General features: G+C 43.0%; 1 protein-coding gene across 5 annotated transcripts in view; it reads left to right on the top strand.

Annotated features, from left to right (window-relative positions):
- The window catches only part of LOC122564320 (androgen-dependent TFPI-regulating protein-like), a 225,223-nt gene that overhangs the window by 46,405 nt on the left and 163,812 nt on the right, over nucleotides 1-15,006 (top strand). For 4 of the 5 annotated variants that reach the window (XM_087978660.1, XM_043719030.2, XM_043719029.2 and 1 more), the window contains one exon: nucleotides 2,781-2,897. The exons of the other annotated variant lie outside the window; for it this stretch is intronic. In XM_087978660.1, the coding sequence (XP_087834786.1) occupies nucleotides 2,781-2,897 (117 nt within the window). The remainder of the gene's footprint in view (nucleotides 1-2,780; nucleotides 2,898-15,006) is intronic. 5 annotated transcript variants of the gene reach the window in all.

Genomic DNA, 15,006 nt, shown 5'->3' with positions numbered 1-15,006 from the left:
GAATCGAGAGGAATTGGGGAAATCTTGGCTCTGTTTGGAATCATACCTGGCATAAAGGAAGATAATTGTGGCTGTCCGTCATCTCAGCTACAGAACATCCCTGTTGGAATTCCTCCGTGTAGTGCCTAAGGTCCAACCATCTTCAGCTGCTTCATTTAGGATCTTCTCTCCATCATAAGGTCAGAATTGGGGATGTGTGCTAATTATGCAATGTTCAGCACCGTTCATGACCCTTCACATAGTGAAGTCCATGTATAAATGCAACAAGACTTGGACAATATCCAGATTTGGGCTGACAAATCGCAAGTAACATTTATGCCACACATCCTGCTAACGACCATCTTCAACAAGAGCGAATCTAACCATCATCCCTTTGCATTAATGGCATTATCTTCACTGAATTCCCCATTATCAACATCCTAAGGGTTACCATTGACCAGAAACAGAACTGGATCTGCCATATAAATACTGTGATAACAAGAGCAAGTCAGAGGCTAAGAATCCTATACCATAGCTCCTGCCCGCCGAAAGCCTGTCTACCATCTACAAATCACAAGTGAGGAGTGAATTACCTGGATGGGTGAAAACAACACTTGAAGCTTGACATCATCCAGGCCAAAGCAGCCTGGTTGTTTGGGATGGCATCCACAAACATTCACTCCCTCCCACCATTGCTGCACAGTAGCAGCAGTATGTAAAATCCAAAAGATGCACTGCAAAAATTCAACAAGGGTCCGAAGACAGCACCCTCCAAATCCATAGACCAATATCATGAAACGTAAAGTCAGAGACATGGGAACACCAATCCCTTGTAAATTCTGCCCTGGTGAGATGGGAACCCATGTGCCCAAAATATTTTGTTAAGTCCTGGATTGCTAGACATTACCACTATGCCACCAGCTCCCTAACATACAGGTCAATCATAAACATTTAAAAAGATGACTTTTCTAGAACAGCACTACAAACCAAACCCTATCTTAAAAGCCTTTGCTCTGTTATTGAGCCATTAAGCCACTATTGCCCTAAATCCACAGAGTTCTATCTTTTTAACAAGTCTTCTGTGTAGCAATACCGGCAGAAAGCACTGCAGGGGTTGAATTGCGAATACTATTGGAAGTGAGTTTGCCTTTGTTAGCCAGCTCACTCCACAACCATTCAGTAGTCATCGGGCCATAAATGTGACTGACTCAGAACTTCAGACCCTCATTTGAGAATTTCTGGCTAATCAAATAGTTTACGACTCCCTTTTCCAGCAACAGCACCAGATGTGATGGATCTACAGATCCATGAGTTGCCATCGATCAGTATAAAGTTAAGCCTGGGGTGTGGCTAGGGCCAGATTGGCAGACCTTAGTGAGCAGGTCAAAACCTTGCCTTGGGGAGGGGAGAATGAATTGGTTCCAACAGACACTGAGCCTGAATAGAAGGTATCCTCCCTTGTTCTGCCAGGTTTAACCTACACGGGCAAAATCTCAGCAGTGACCAAAGGAAGCCCTAAATTTCCCATTAATGACTCATAGCTGAATGAACCATCAAATGTGTCTTTGTTGTCCGTTGAATGGCGGTGGGCTAGATGGTTGGTGAACATGGTGCCATAGCTTGGCATCCAATTTTATGGCCTCCCTGCCTGATATGGGGTCTGTAACATTCCAGGCCAGATACTGTAAATCTGAATTACTCAGAACCTGTAATGTTTCAGGTCAATGATGACCCTTCATTAGAATGCACTTAGTCAAAGGCCCTCCGAAACTATACATCTACAGTATTCATTGAACTACTTTGACTAATACTCTGAAGTCACTAATGTATAACATCAATTCGCTGAGACCCAATTTACTCTCAGCAAATTCCTGCTATTTCTTCTTGATCAACTCAATCTTTTCCAAATGAAAGTTTATTTTGCATCTTTGTTTTCTAATATTGCCCCAACACAGATGTTCGCATGGTTGAATGGTACCTTTCTTAATTTACCCCTCTCTTTCGTGAATAGTCTTAGTGTTAGCAGGCCTCTACTTCTCTGACTCTATTCTGTATATAGTGAGGATTGAAAGATTGTGATCAATGTCTCTATTATTTCTAACTCTGCATCTTTCCATTATTTTGGATGCATTCTATCTGAAGCAGATGGTTTCCCTTTTAAGTCCCTCTAATATGCCTTCCATATCTATTAAGATTTTCTCTAGAATCTCCTTCCTTTTTGTTTTAGTGTAATCTTACCACACCCTTCCTTACTCTAACAATGTAAGAGTAGATGAAAAAGACCCTGGAATGTTTTGAACCTGCTCTGCCATCTAATGAGATTATAGCTGTTCCTTGACCTCAACTTCATTTCCCACCTAATTCTTGATTCTCTTAGAGTTCATGCAAACGCTTTTCAACTGACCTATCTTTCTTGTCTCTCAAACTTTTTTCTAGTCCTTACTTCATCAATCTCTTCCCTTCCCTTCCAATTCCCACGTTACCTACCTTCTTGTTACCCCCTTTCTCCGCTCCTCTCTTTCTCTCATCCCCTCTCTCTCTCTCATCCCCTCTCTCTCTCATATCCCCAGCTTCACTCACCAAACATTTTTTTGTTCCCCAACCTTTCTACTTCCCATCTTCCTCTTCTGCTCTGCTTCCCATACAGTTAGACCTGAAAGCCTTGGTCTCCACACCTTGTATGTAACATCAGGAGAGATTACATAACTAACTGGATAAAGTGGGTCTTGGGAGCCTGCACTGTACCTTGGCAACAATGCTGTTTATGTACTGCTCTTAAATTTTCTGATTTATTTTTCTAGTTTCTGCAGACATTTTTCAATGGGTTGAGTATCCTGGTAGATATATTGGGACCTGTGATGTGGATTCGGTCACTAAGAGATCTCTTTTTCTCAGTCCTGGCGTTTCCTGTTGGCACTGTAAGTAGAAATTATACTAATTGTTTTGGAAATCTATATATTTTTGCAAGAAACCAGGAGCAAAAGTGTTTTTTTTAATGTTAATCTACTGTACTTTGAAATCCAAAGTCTGGAAACATGTGTTTCCCAGATTTTGGTGAGTTAGGAGGTAATGTACTTCCTCTCACTTACTCTTTATTACCGGTATACAATTGGCTGGCTCGTTCAGTTTTGGGTCAATGGTAACCTCCAGGATGTTGAGATTCAGCAATTGTCATTTCATTGATCATCAAGGGGCAATAGTTGGATTCGCTTTTACTGGAACAGATCATTGCCTAACACATATATAGCACAAATGTTACTTGCCTAGGTACTGTTCAGATCTTGTTGCATATAGATACAGACATCTTCCATATCTGAGGAGTTGTGACAAGCGTTGAGCATTGTGCAATCATCAGCAAGCACCTCAACTTATGATCTTTTGTTGAAGGTTTCATTGATGGCCAGGCCTATGACATTACTCTGACAAATTGCTGCAGTGTTGTTCTGAGCCTGAGAGGATTGAGCTACAGTCATCCTCTGCTCTAAATAACAAAGGGTTTACCCCTAATTTCTATTGACTTCGGTTTCTCTGAGGCTTCATGATTATACACTTTGTCAAATGCTGTCCCAATGTCAAGGGCAGTTATTCTTGCCTCTCTGCTGAAACTCAGCTGTTTCTATCCATGTTTGGACCAAGTCTGGAATTTGGTCAGGAACTGAATGGCCATAGTGGAACCCAAACAGATACGTGTATAGATTATTCCTTTGTAAAAGCCACTTCATAACACTGTTGATGACCTCTTCCACCACTTTGTTGATGATTTAGAGTAGACTCATAGATGGTAACTTGGTAAAAACAATGACTGCAGATGCTGGAAACCAGATTCTGGATTAGTGGTGCTGGAAGAGCACAGCAGTTCAGGCAGCATCCAGGGAGCTTCGAAATCGACGTTTCGGGCAAAAGCCCTTCATCAGGTAACTGGTCAATTGAGATTTGTTCTGTTTGTTGTGGATAAGTCAATCCTGGACAATTTTTCATGTAACTGGGCAGACACCATTGTTGAACCTGGAACAGCTTTTTCCAGGGACATAGCTAGTTCTTCAATACTCTTGCTGGAATGTTGTCAAATCTCCTAGTTTTTACAGTATCCAGTGCCTTTAGTTATGTTTTGATGTCACTTAGGATGAATTTAAATTGTTTAAAACTAGTGTCCCTGCTGCTGGGAACTTCAGGAAGAACCTGAGATGAATCATTCACTTGATGCTTCTGACTGAGGATTGAGACAAATTCTTCAACCTTGCTATTGGTTCTGAAGAAAGGTCACTGGACTTAAGATATTAACTCTGGTTTTTCTGCATAGATGCTGCCAGGCCTGCTGAGATTCTCCAACACTTTCTCTTTGTGTGTGTTTCAAAAAACTTTGGTTCTGGAAACACATGTAGGACAGTAGGTATCTTCCATTAGAGGCATTGTATTCTGAACTGGAGGAGAAATAGTGGATAGCATAGAAGCACAGAGCCATAGAAATGAAACAGCACCATAAGGGATCACTCAGTCCATCTTGTCCATGCCAACCCAAAGACACCCAGATGCCCTTTCTAATGCCATCTTCCTGCACATGTGTGATAGCCATGCAGCTTACAGCATTTAAGGTGTTGATCCAGGTACACTTTGAAAGAGTTTTAGGTCTCTGCTACCACCACCTACTCAGCCAGCAAATTCCAGACACCCACCATCCTATACGTAAAAATGTTTTTCCTCCCATACCCTCTAATCCTTCTGTCACTTAACTTGAATTTATGACTCCTAGTTTTTGAACTTTCAGCCAAGGGAAAAAGGTTCCCCCTGTCTACCCCTCATAATTTTGTATACCTCAATCATGTCACCTCTTAGCTTTCTCTGTATTCCAAGATAAACAAACCCAACTTATCCTCATGGCTACAATTCTCTAGCCCTGACAACATTCTAACAAATCTCCAGAGCAATGTCCTCCTTCCTGCAATGTGGTGACCAGAACTGCACACAATATTCAAGTTGTGGCCTTACCAGTGCCTTATACAAATTCAGGTCATGCTATGGTACGATTTGAACCCACAATTAGCTTGGAGATGTGGACTACTAATCTCGTGACATGACCACTGTGCCATCATCTCCCTAGTCAATGTCTGAAAGAATGCATTGTTGTTAGTTGTTTTTAATTTCACCTCCACCATATTATTTTGAGTGTGAATTTCCCAGGGCTTTAATAAATCAGATATTTTTTAAATCAACAGTATCGCACAGTTACTTATTAGGCTGGCTTTAATTCAGGTTTTATTTAATTCTTGAATGTTGAATCGTGTCCTCAAAGCATTAACTTGAGTTTTGGATTACTGGTTCTTTGACATTACCATTATACCGCCAGATCCTTTTAACCTGTGTTCCAAATACTATGACTATCTTTCTTTGTGTGTGGGTGGGTGTCTCTCTTCAGAAATATTTTTCTGTACCTTTGACAGAGGCAGAAGAGGAACAGGAGGAACAGGAGACAAAAGTTGTTAAATCATGGAGACAGAGGAAAAAGATATAAAACTGGTGTAGATTTAATGTGTGAAAGGGAGACGGCTGTATTTTGCTACTAAGTGCCAAGTACAGAAGATACAAAGAGGACATGGCAGTGGGGAGAGCTGGGGTGGGGAGAGGGCATGAAAAAACGGAAAGAAAATTGAGAACTGACATACTGCATCGGTTTGTGCAGTTACTGAGACCGCAAGGCTGGAAAGTGCAGGAAATGAGTCACTGTTCCCTGAGCTTGCCTTTTGCTTCCCTGGGATATTGCAGCATACCCAGGACAGAAATGTCAGCATGAGAGCTGGGTGGTTTATTGAAATGGAAATGGCTGGGAGGTTGGATCCATTTCCACAGACAGAGCAGAAGTATCCCTCAAACTATCATTCAATCTGCATTTGATTTCGCTGATTATATAAAGGAGAGTGCATTGTGATCAAGGTAAGACAGAGGGAATGGTCCCTTTGGAATGCTGACAAAAAGAAAGAGTGGGAAAGATGTGTTTGGTGGTGGCATTCTGCTGGAAGTGGCAAGGATGAACCTCTGAATGCAGACACTGATGGGGTGGAAAGTAAGGACAAATAAAACCATGTAGTTCTTCTGGAAAGAGGTTGAAGGGGGAAGGGAAGAAGTGGAGAAGATGGGTCGGACATGGCTGAAGGCCCTGTCAACTGCAATTTGGGGAATCCTTGGTTGTGGAAGAAAACAGTTATGTCAGAGGCAACCTAGTAGAAGGTGGCATTATCAGAATAGATGTGATGGAAATGGAGAAACTGGGAAAATGGAATGGCATCCTTGCAGGAAGCAAGGTGTAAAGAAATGTAATTACTGTATCTATGGAAGCCAATGGGCTTGTAATGGATATTATTAGACAGTCCATCCTCAGAAACAGAAACAATGAAGTCATGGAACAGAAGGGAAGAGTTAAATGGAAAGAAAAGAAAGATTCAAAGAACCTTCAAAGAGATTATCTGGTGGGGGGAATAGACAGCCATGGCTGACAAAGGAAGCCTATAAAGTGGCTAAGAGCACTGGGAAATCAGAAGATTGGGAAGACTACAAAAACAAACAGGATAACAAAGAGAGAAATAAGGAAGGAGAGAATCAAATATGAAGGTAAGCTAGCTAGTAATACTAGAAATGATAGTAAAAGTTTCTTTCAATACATAGGAAACGAACGCGAGGCAAAAGTAGAAATTGGGCCGCTCCAAATTGATGCAAGAAGGCTAGTGCTGGGAGACAAGGAAATAGCTAAAGAACTTTGTGTCAGTCTTCACAGTGGAAGACATGAGTAATATCCCCACAATTAAGGAGAGTCAAGAATTGGGTATGGTAGCCATTACAAAAGAGGAAGTGCTAGAAAAGCAAAAAGGTCTAAAAATTGATAAATCTCCTGGCCCCAATCTCCCGGGCTACAGGGAGAAAGTGAGGACTGCAGATGCTGGAGATCAGAGCTGATAAATGTGTTGCTGGAAAAGCGCAGCAGGTCAGGCAGCATTCTGAAGAAGGGCTTATGCCTGAAATGTCGATTCTCCTGCTCCTTGGATGCTGCGCTTTTCCAGCAACACATTTTTCAGCTCCAATGGGCTACATCCGAGAGTTCTGAGGGAAGTGGCTGATGAAATAGCAGAGGCTATTGTAATCTTTCAAAAATCACTGGAGTCAGGGAAAGTCCCAGATGATTGGAAATCGCTGTTATAACCCCCTCGTTTAAGAAAGGATCAAGAATAAAAGATGGAAAATTATAGGCCGATTAACCTAACCTTGGTTGTAGGTAACATTCTAGAATCCATCGTTAAGGATGAGATTTCTAAATTCTTAAAAGTGCAGGGTCGGATTAGAACATGTCAGCATGAATTTAGTGAGGGGAGGTAGTGCCTGACAAATCTGTTAGAATTCTTTGAAGAGGTAGCAAGTAGTTAGACCAGAGAAACCTGGTGGATGTTATCTGCCTAGACTTCCAAAGGCCTTTGATAAGATGCCTCACAGAAGGCTGCTGAGTAAAGTGAGGGCCCATGATGTTCAAGGTGAGCTACCAGTATGGATTAAGGATTAGCTGTCTGATGGAAGGTAGAGAGTTGGGATAAAAAGTTCCATTTCAGAATGGCAGCTAGTGAAAAGTGGTGTCCTGAAGGGTTCAGTGTTAGGCCCGCATATGTTCACTTTTTATATATTAATGATCTGGATGAAGGGACTGGGGGCATTCTGAGGGCAGTCCAAAGATGTGCAGGTCAGGTGAATTGGCTGCATTAAATTGCCCATAGTGTTAGGTGCATTAGTTAGAGGGAAATGGGTCGGTGTGGACTTGGTGGGCCGAAGGGCCTGTAGGGAATCTAATCTAATCTAATTCTGGCGATGTTCGCCGATGATACGATGTTAGGCAGACAGGCAGGTAACTGAGGAGGTGGGAAAGCTGCAGAAAGATTTAGATAGTTTAGGTAGTATCCAAGAAATGGCTGATGAATTTCAATGTGAGCAAATGCGAGGTTTTGTACTTCGGAAAAAAGAATACAGGGACGAGCTATTTTCTAAACAGTGAGAAAATTCATAAAGCCAAAATACAAAGGGATCTCAGAGTGCTAGTCCAGGATTCTCTAAAGGTTGACTTGCAGATTGAGTCTGTGATTAAGAAAGCAGATGTAATGCTGTCATTTATCTTGAGGGTTGGAATATAAAAGCAGTGATATGCTACTGAGACTTTGTAAAGCTCTAGTTAGGTCCCATTTAGAATACTGTGTCCAGTTTTGGGCCGCACATCTCAGGAAGGACATACTGGCACTGGAGTGTGTCCAGCAGAAATTCACACGAATGATCCCTGGAATGGTAGGCTTAACATATGATGATCAGCTGAGGATCCTGGGATTGTATTCATTAGAGTTTAGAAGGTTGAGGGGAGATCTAATAGAAACTTGGGTCTTATTGTCTGAAATATAGGCTGAGTGAAGGTAAGAGAAGGATAGCAATTGAAAACAAAACTGATGAATTTTTACAACTTCAGACAACAGCAGGAACAAACACTGAAGACCTCGTTGTTGTACTAGAGAAAGAGTTGTGCACGGGGTCCAGAGTAGGACTAGAACAAGAATAGTTTCACAGAGTGACAGGCATAGCTGGGATCCAGGTAGGTACACATGGTCACACCTTTGGGAAAAAATGAGATGGATTAAAGGAGACGTTGATCAACAATTTGAATTGAGGTATTGAATTCAATAACCACAGAAACTGAACCAAAAACAGAAATTGCTACAGGACCTCAGCAGGTTTGGCAACATCTGTAAAAAGAAAACAGATTCAAGTTTCAGGTCCAGGAACAATTCTTTGGAACTGATTGTAGCTAGGAAAATGTGGTATATATACTGAAGATGGGTTGGGAGGATGGGAGAGGAGTAAATGCTAACTGGAGATGGAGCCTACAGAGAGCGAACAATTAGGCAGACAAAATAACTAATAATGGGGAGGCGAGAAGGAAAAGCTACTATGGGGACCATTGGTGGGAGAAAATGGGTTGGCTGAGATGAAAGCAGTCTATATGATATTAAAACCTGGGGTGTGGGTTGGGTAAAGGACATGAAGCAAGGTTATCAGCCCTAAACGTGATACCTAAAGGCTGCAAGGTCTCCAAGCAGAATATGAGATGCAGTTGTTCCAGCTTGCACTGAGCCTCACTGGAGCATTGCAGCAGATGTGAGGCAGACATATTAGCCAGAGAACATAGTGGTGCGCTGAAATGGTAGGCAACGTGTCATTTTTGCAGATAGAATGTAGCCATTGTGCAAGACAATCACCCAGTCTATGTTTTGTCTCTCTAATGCAGAGGAACCAGTAAGGCATTCAACAAGGTTCCTCATGGGAGACTGGTGAGCAAGGTTCGATCTCATGAAATACAGGGAGAACTAGCCATTTGATACAGAACTGGCTCAAAAGGTAGAAAACAGAGGGTGGTGGTGGAGGGTTGTTTTTCAGACTGGAGGCCTGTGACCAGTGGAGTGCCACAAGGATCTGTGTTGGGTCCATTGCTTTTCTTCATTTATATAAATGATTTGGATGCGAGCATATGAGGGCAAGTTAGTAAGTTTGCAGATGACACCAAAGTTGGAGGTGTAGTGGACAGCGAAGAGAGTTACCTCAGATTACAATGGGATCTTGATAAGATGGACCAATGGGCTGAGGAGTAGCAGATGGAGTTTAATTTAGACAGGCGGCACGGTGGCTCAGTGATTAGCACTGGTGTCTCACAGCACCAGGGTCCCAGGTTCAATTCCAGCCTCGGGTGACTGTCTGTGTGGAGTTTGCACATTCTCCCCGTGTCTGCATGGATTTCCTTCGGGTGCTCCGGTTTCCTCCCACTGTCCAAAGATGTGCAGGTTAGGTGAATTGGCCATGCTAAATTGCCCATAGTGTTAGGTGCATTAGGTAGAGGGAAATGGGTCTGGGTGGACTGGTTGGGCCAAAGGGCCTGTTTCCACACTGTAGGGAATCTAAATCTAAATCTAGATAAATGTGAGATGTTGCATTTTGAGAAAGCAAGTCAGAGCAGGACTTATACACTTAATGGTAAGGTCTTGGTGAGTGTTGCTGAACAAAGAGACCTTGGAGTGCAGGTTCATAGCTCCTTGAAAGTGGAGTCACAGGTAGATAGGATAGTGAAGAAGGCATTTGGTATGATATCTTTATTGGTCAGAGTATTGAGTACAGGAGTTGGGAGGTCATGTTGTGGTTGTACAGGACATTGGTACGGCCACTGTTGGGATATTGTGTGTATTTCTGGTGTCCCTCCTATTGAAAAGATATTGTGAAACTTGAAAGGGTTCAGAAAAGGATGTTGCCAGGGTTGGAGGATTTGAGCTATTGGGAGAGGCTAAATCGGCTGGGACTGTTTTCCCTGGAGCATCAGTGGCTGAGGGGTAACCTTGTAGAGGTTTATAAAATGGTGAGGGGCTTGGATAGGGTAAATAGACAAAATATTTTCCCTGGGGTGGGGGAGTCCAGAACTAGAGAGCATAGGTTTACGGTGAGAGAGGAAAGATTTAAAAAAAGGGACCTAAAAGGCCACTTTTTCACAGAGGATGGTGTGTGTATGGAATGAGCTGCTAGAAGAAGTGGTGGAGGCTGGTACAATTGCAGCATTTAAAAGGCAGATGGATGGGTATATGAATAGGAAGGGTTTGGAGGGATATGGGCCGGATGCTGGCAGGTGGGACTAGATTAGGTTAGGATATCTGGTCGCCATGGATGGCTTGGACCGAAGGGTCTGTTTCCGTGCTGTATGTCTGTCTCTGAGACCCATTGTGAGCAGTGAATGCAGTACATTAGATTGAGTGAAGTGCAGATAAATCGCTGCTCCACCTGGAAAGGTGTGTCTGGGGCCTTGGATAATGTGGAGGAAGGAAGTAAAGGGACACGTGTTACATATTCTGTGATTGCATGTGAAGGTGCCATAGGGTTTTAGGAGATGTTGGGATTGGAGGAGGAGTGGACTTGGATGTCCCAGAGGGAACGGTCCCAGCTGCAAGTTCACAAGAGAGGAGAGGGGAATATATGTCTGATAGTGGCATCCCACAGGAGGTAGCGGAATTGACAGCTTATAATCCTTTGGATATGAATGCTGTTGGGATAGTAAGTGAGGACCTGGGGGACCCTATAACTGTAGTAGGATGGAAGAGAAGAGGAGAGCGCAGAAGTGCGGGAATTGGATCAAGCTCGGCTGAGGGCCCTGTCAACCATGGTGGGGAAACCTTGTATGAGGAGAAAAGTGAATATTTCTGGGGCTTTCCTGCAGATGATGACATTGTCAGAACAGATGCAATGGAGACAGGGACACAGGAAGAACGGAATGGAGTCAATACAGGAAGCAGAGTGTGAGAATGTATAGTCAAGATAATTCTAGGAATCGACGGGTTTGTGGTCAATGTCCATGGCCAGACTATCCCCGGCCCCCCAACCGCCCAGAAATGGATGCAGCGGCTGAGGAATGTGAGACAGGAATCAGAAATGGAACAGGTGAAGATGAAAGCAGGTTGGAAATTGTAAGCAAAATTGATTTTTTTTCAATTCTGGACAAGAGAGGGAAGTCAATACTGATAACATCATTGATGTTTTGGAGAAAGAGCTGTGGAGTGGAACTCCAGGAGGTTTGTAACAAGGAATGTTCTACATAATCACAATTAGTTAATCTTACATCTGAAAGAATGTGCTGCTGTTAGTTGTTCTGTTGCCTACATCCTATTACCTCAGGCGTCAGAGCCTCCATTTGCCGAAGGGTGTGAGGGAGGAGCAAAGGACTGCTGGGAAGGTGAGTAAAAAACTTTTTGTTTTGAACAGAACAGAGAGGGCGGAGAGAAACGAGGGCTGCCAGGAAGTTTTTAAGTGGGTGAGATCTAAACCTGAGGCCCTACATGGTAGGGCCTTCCTCCCGCCCACCTCCTCTAATCTTACTAAGTGTCTGTAAACTCGGTAAGTTTTCAGGTTTTATCTTTTTTTTCTTTTCTTCACTTCCTTTGTTTAGTCCTGTGCGGGCTTTCAGCATAGCAGGACATGGATGTTAGGGCAGTTGCATGTTCCTCCTGCAGAATGTGGAAGGTGAGAGACACTTCGCATGTCTCTGCCCACTACATCTGCGGGAAGTGCACCCAACTCCAGCTCCTTGAAAACTGAGTTAGGGAACTGGAGCTGAAGCTGGATGAACTACGGATCATCCGGGAGGCTGAGGGAGAAATTGAGAGGATGTACAGGGAGGTCGTTACTCCTCAGACACAGGATAAGGACAACTGGGTTACAGTCAGAAATAAGATGATGAACTTAGAGCATGGATCAGTACTTGGGGCTATGATGTTGTGGCCATAACGGAGGCATGGGTTTCACTGGGGCAGGAATGGTTGCTTGATGTACCAGGGTTTAGATAGTTTAAAAAAAACAGGGAGGATGGAAAAAGAGCAGGTGATGTGGCATTGTTAATCAGTGCATCACAGCTACAGAAACGAAGGTTGTTGAGGAAGGTTTGTCTGCTGAGTCAGTGTGGGTGGACGTTAGGAACAGCAAGAGAACAGCCACCTCATTGGGGATTTTCTACAGATCCCCTAATAGTAGTAGAGAGATTGAAGAACTCATAGGCAGGCAGATTTTGGAAAAGTGCAGATGTAGAAAGGTTGTTGTTATGGGTGATTTCAACTTTCCCAATATCAATTGGAACCTCCTTAGCGCAGATGGTGTGGATGGAGCCGTTTTTGTCAGGTGTGTTCAGGAGGGTTTCCTTACTCAGTATGTAGACAGACTGACGAGGGGAGAGGCCATTTTGGATTTGGTGCTCAACAATGTGTAAGGACAGGTGTCAGATATCGCAGTAGGAGAGTACTTTGTTGACAGTGATCACAACTGTCTCACATTTACCATAATTTGGAGATGCCGATGTTGGACTGGGGTGTACAATGTTAAAAATCACACACCACCAGGTTATAGTCCAACAGGATTAATTGGAAGCACTAGCTTTTGGAGCGCTGTTGACAACCACCTGATGAAGGAGCAGCGCTCCGAAAGCTAGTGCTTCCAATTAATCCTGTTGGACTATAACCTGGTTTGTGTGATTTTTAACATTTACCATAGCCTTGGAGAGGGAAAGGAGCATTTACTGAGGGAAGATATTTAATTGGGGAAAAGGAAATTATGACACTATCAGACAGGAGTTGGGAATACAGACTGGGAGCAATTGTTCCACAGAAAGGGTACAGCAGACATGTGGAGACTGTTTAAGGAGCAGTTGTTGCGAGTGATGCATAAATTTGTTCCTCTGAGACAGATAAGAAGGGCTATGATTAAGGAACCTTGGATGACAAGAACCGAGGAGCTTCTCGTCAAAAGGAAGAAGGCAGCTTATGGAAGGTGAAGAAAGCAAGGATCTAGCACAGCTTTAGAGGATCACAGGCTTGCTAGAAAGGAGCTCAGAAATGGACTGAGGAGACCCAGGCAGGGGCATGAAAAAGGCTTGGCAAGAAGGATTAGCGAGAACCCATAGGCATTTTACTCCTACGTGAGGAATAAAAGAATGATCAGGGAAAAGGTAGGGCCAGTCAGCGATAGCATAGAGAACTTGTGCGTGGAGTCTGAGCAGATAGAGGAAGTCCTAAATGAGTTTTTTGCTTCAGTTTTCACTAAGGAAAGGGACCTTGTTGTGAATGAGAACTTTGAGGAGCTGGATATAGGCTTGACCAGATCAAGCTTGATGAAGTTGATGTGCTGGTAATTTTGGCAAATATTAAGATTGATAAGTCCCCAGGGCCAGACCAGATTTATCCTAGGCTGCTCCGGGAAGCGAGAAAGGAGGTTGCTAAGCCATTGGCGAAGATCTTTGCCTCCTCACTCTCCATAGGAGTCATACCAGAGGATTGGAATGAGGTGATCCATTTCAGTTGCATGACACTACGATCTTTTGCTTTAAATTCTGTGTCTTATGATCCTGCTCCACAGCTACCTGATGAAAGAGCAGCGCTCCGAAAGCTAGTGCTTCCAAATGAAACTCTTGGACCATAACCTGGTGCTGTGTGATTTTTAACCTTATTGTCAACAGCAGACTGCTACTTTTGAAAAGATGACAGCAAAGCTACCTTCTACTGATGTTTCAGCAGGTTTATTCACACTAGCAATGACAGATGCCTCATGAGAAGGGACCAGGAGCAGTTCTCAGTCAAGTGCAAACTGATGGAACGTGAAACCTGTTCCATTTTATGTTGATAGCTTTGACAGAGATTGAACAGCAGAAAACAAAGGAAGTGTTACTAGTTACACAGGGCTTTGAAAGATTCACAGACTATCTCATGGAACTTCAATTCCAAGTTGAACCTTTACCAACATTATTCGGACCCAAAAAAAGTCTTTTAAAAAAAATCTTTTATTCATATAAGGATTTAGGCTTGGCTGAAGCCATTTGACCAGACAAGACCCAAGTAACAGCAGATTTACTATTGAGAGGAGCAAAGGATCAAATTGATAAAGAAGACCTTATGTTTGTATAAGAAATATAGAGTCTTAATCCATGGCTGTAACCAACATTTTATCATTAACAGAGGATAAATTTATTGAGTTGTGTAGTTTCAAAGTCTGACAAAAATATACACAAAATCAGACAACTTTCCTTGCCAGGGTAGTTGAAATATAGTCCAGAAGACTGAGTGCTGAAAACACTCTTGAAATTAGTGGAAGATTTATTGGTTTACAATCAAAGAATGATTATACCAAAGTCACTGTGATGAGAAATATTAGATACTTCATGGGGGTATCTTGGCATCACAAAATGCAGAGTAAAAGCCCAGACATCAGTTTGGCACCCAGTCATTTTGAAAGATGTTTGGGATAACATACCTGACGTGTGTTATACATAGGTAGAATAGGTACTGCAGATGCTGGAGATAAGAGTCAAGATTAGAGTGGCGCTGAAAAAGCACAGTAGGTCAGGCAGCATCCAAGGAGCAGGAAACTCGACGTTTCGGACAAAAGCCCTTCATCAGGAATGAGGCTGGGAGCCTCGGGTGGAAAGATAAATGGGAGGGG

Source organism: Chiloscyllium plagiosum, unplaced genomic scaffold (assembly GCF_037043375.1).
Source record: "Chiloscyllium plagiosum isolate Xiang-an unplaced genomic scaffold, Cpla_swu_hap1 HiC_scaffold_34, whole genome shotgun sequence".
Classification (NCBI taxonomy): domain Eukaryota; kingdom Metazoa; phylum Chordata; class Chondrichthyes; order Orectolobiformes; family Hemiscylliidae; genus Chiloscyllium; species Chiloscyllium plagiosum.
This window is presented reverse-complemented; position numbering and strand designations above follow the sequence as displayed.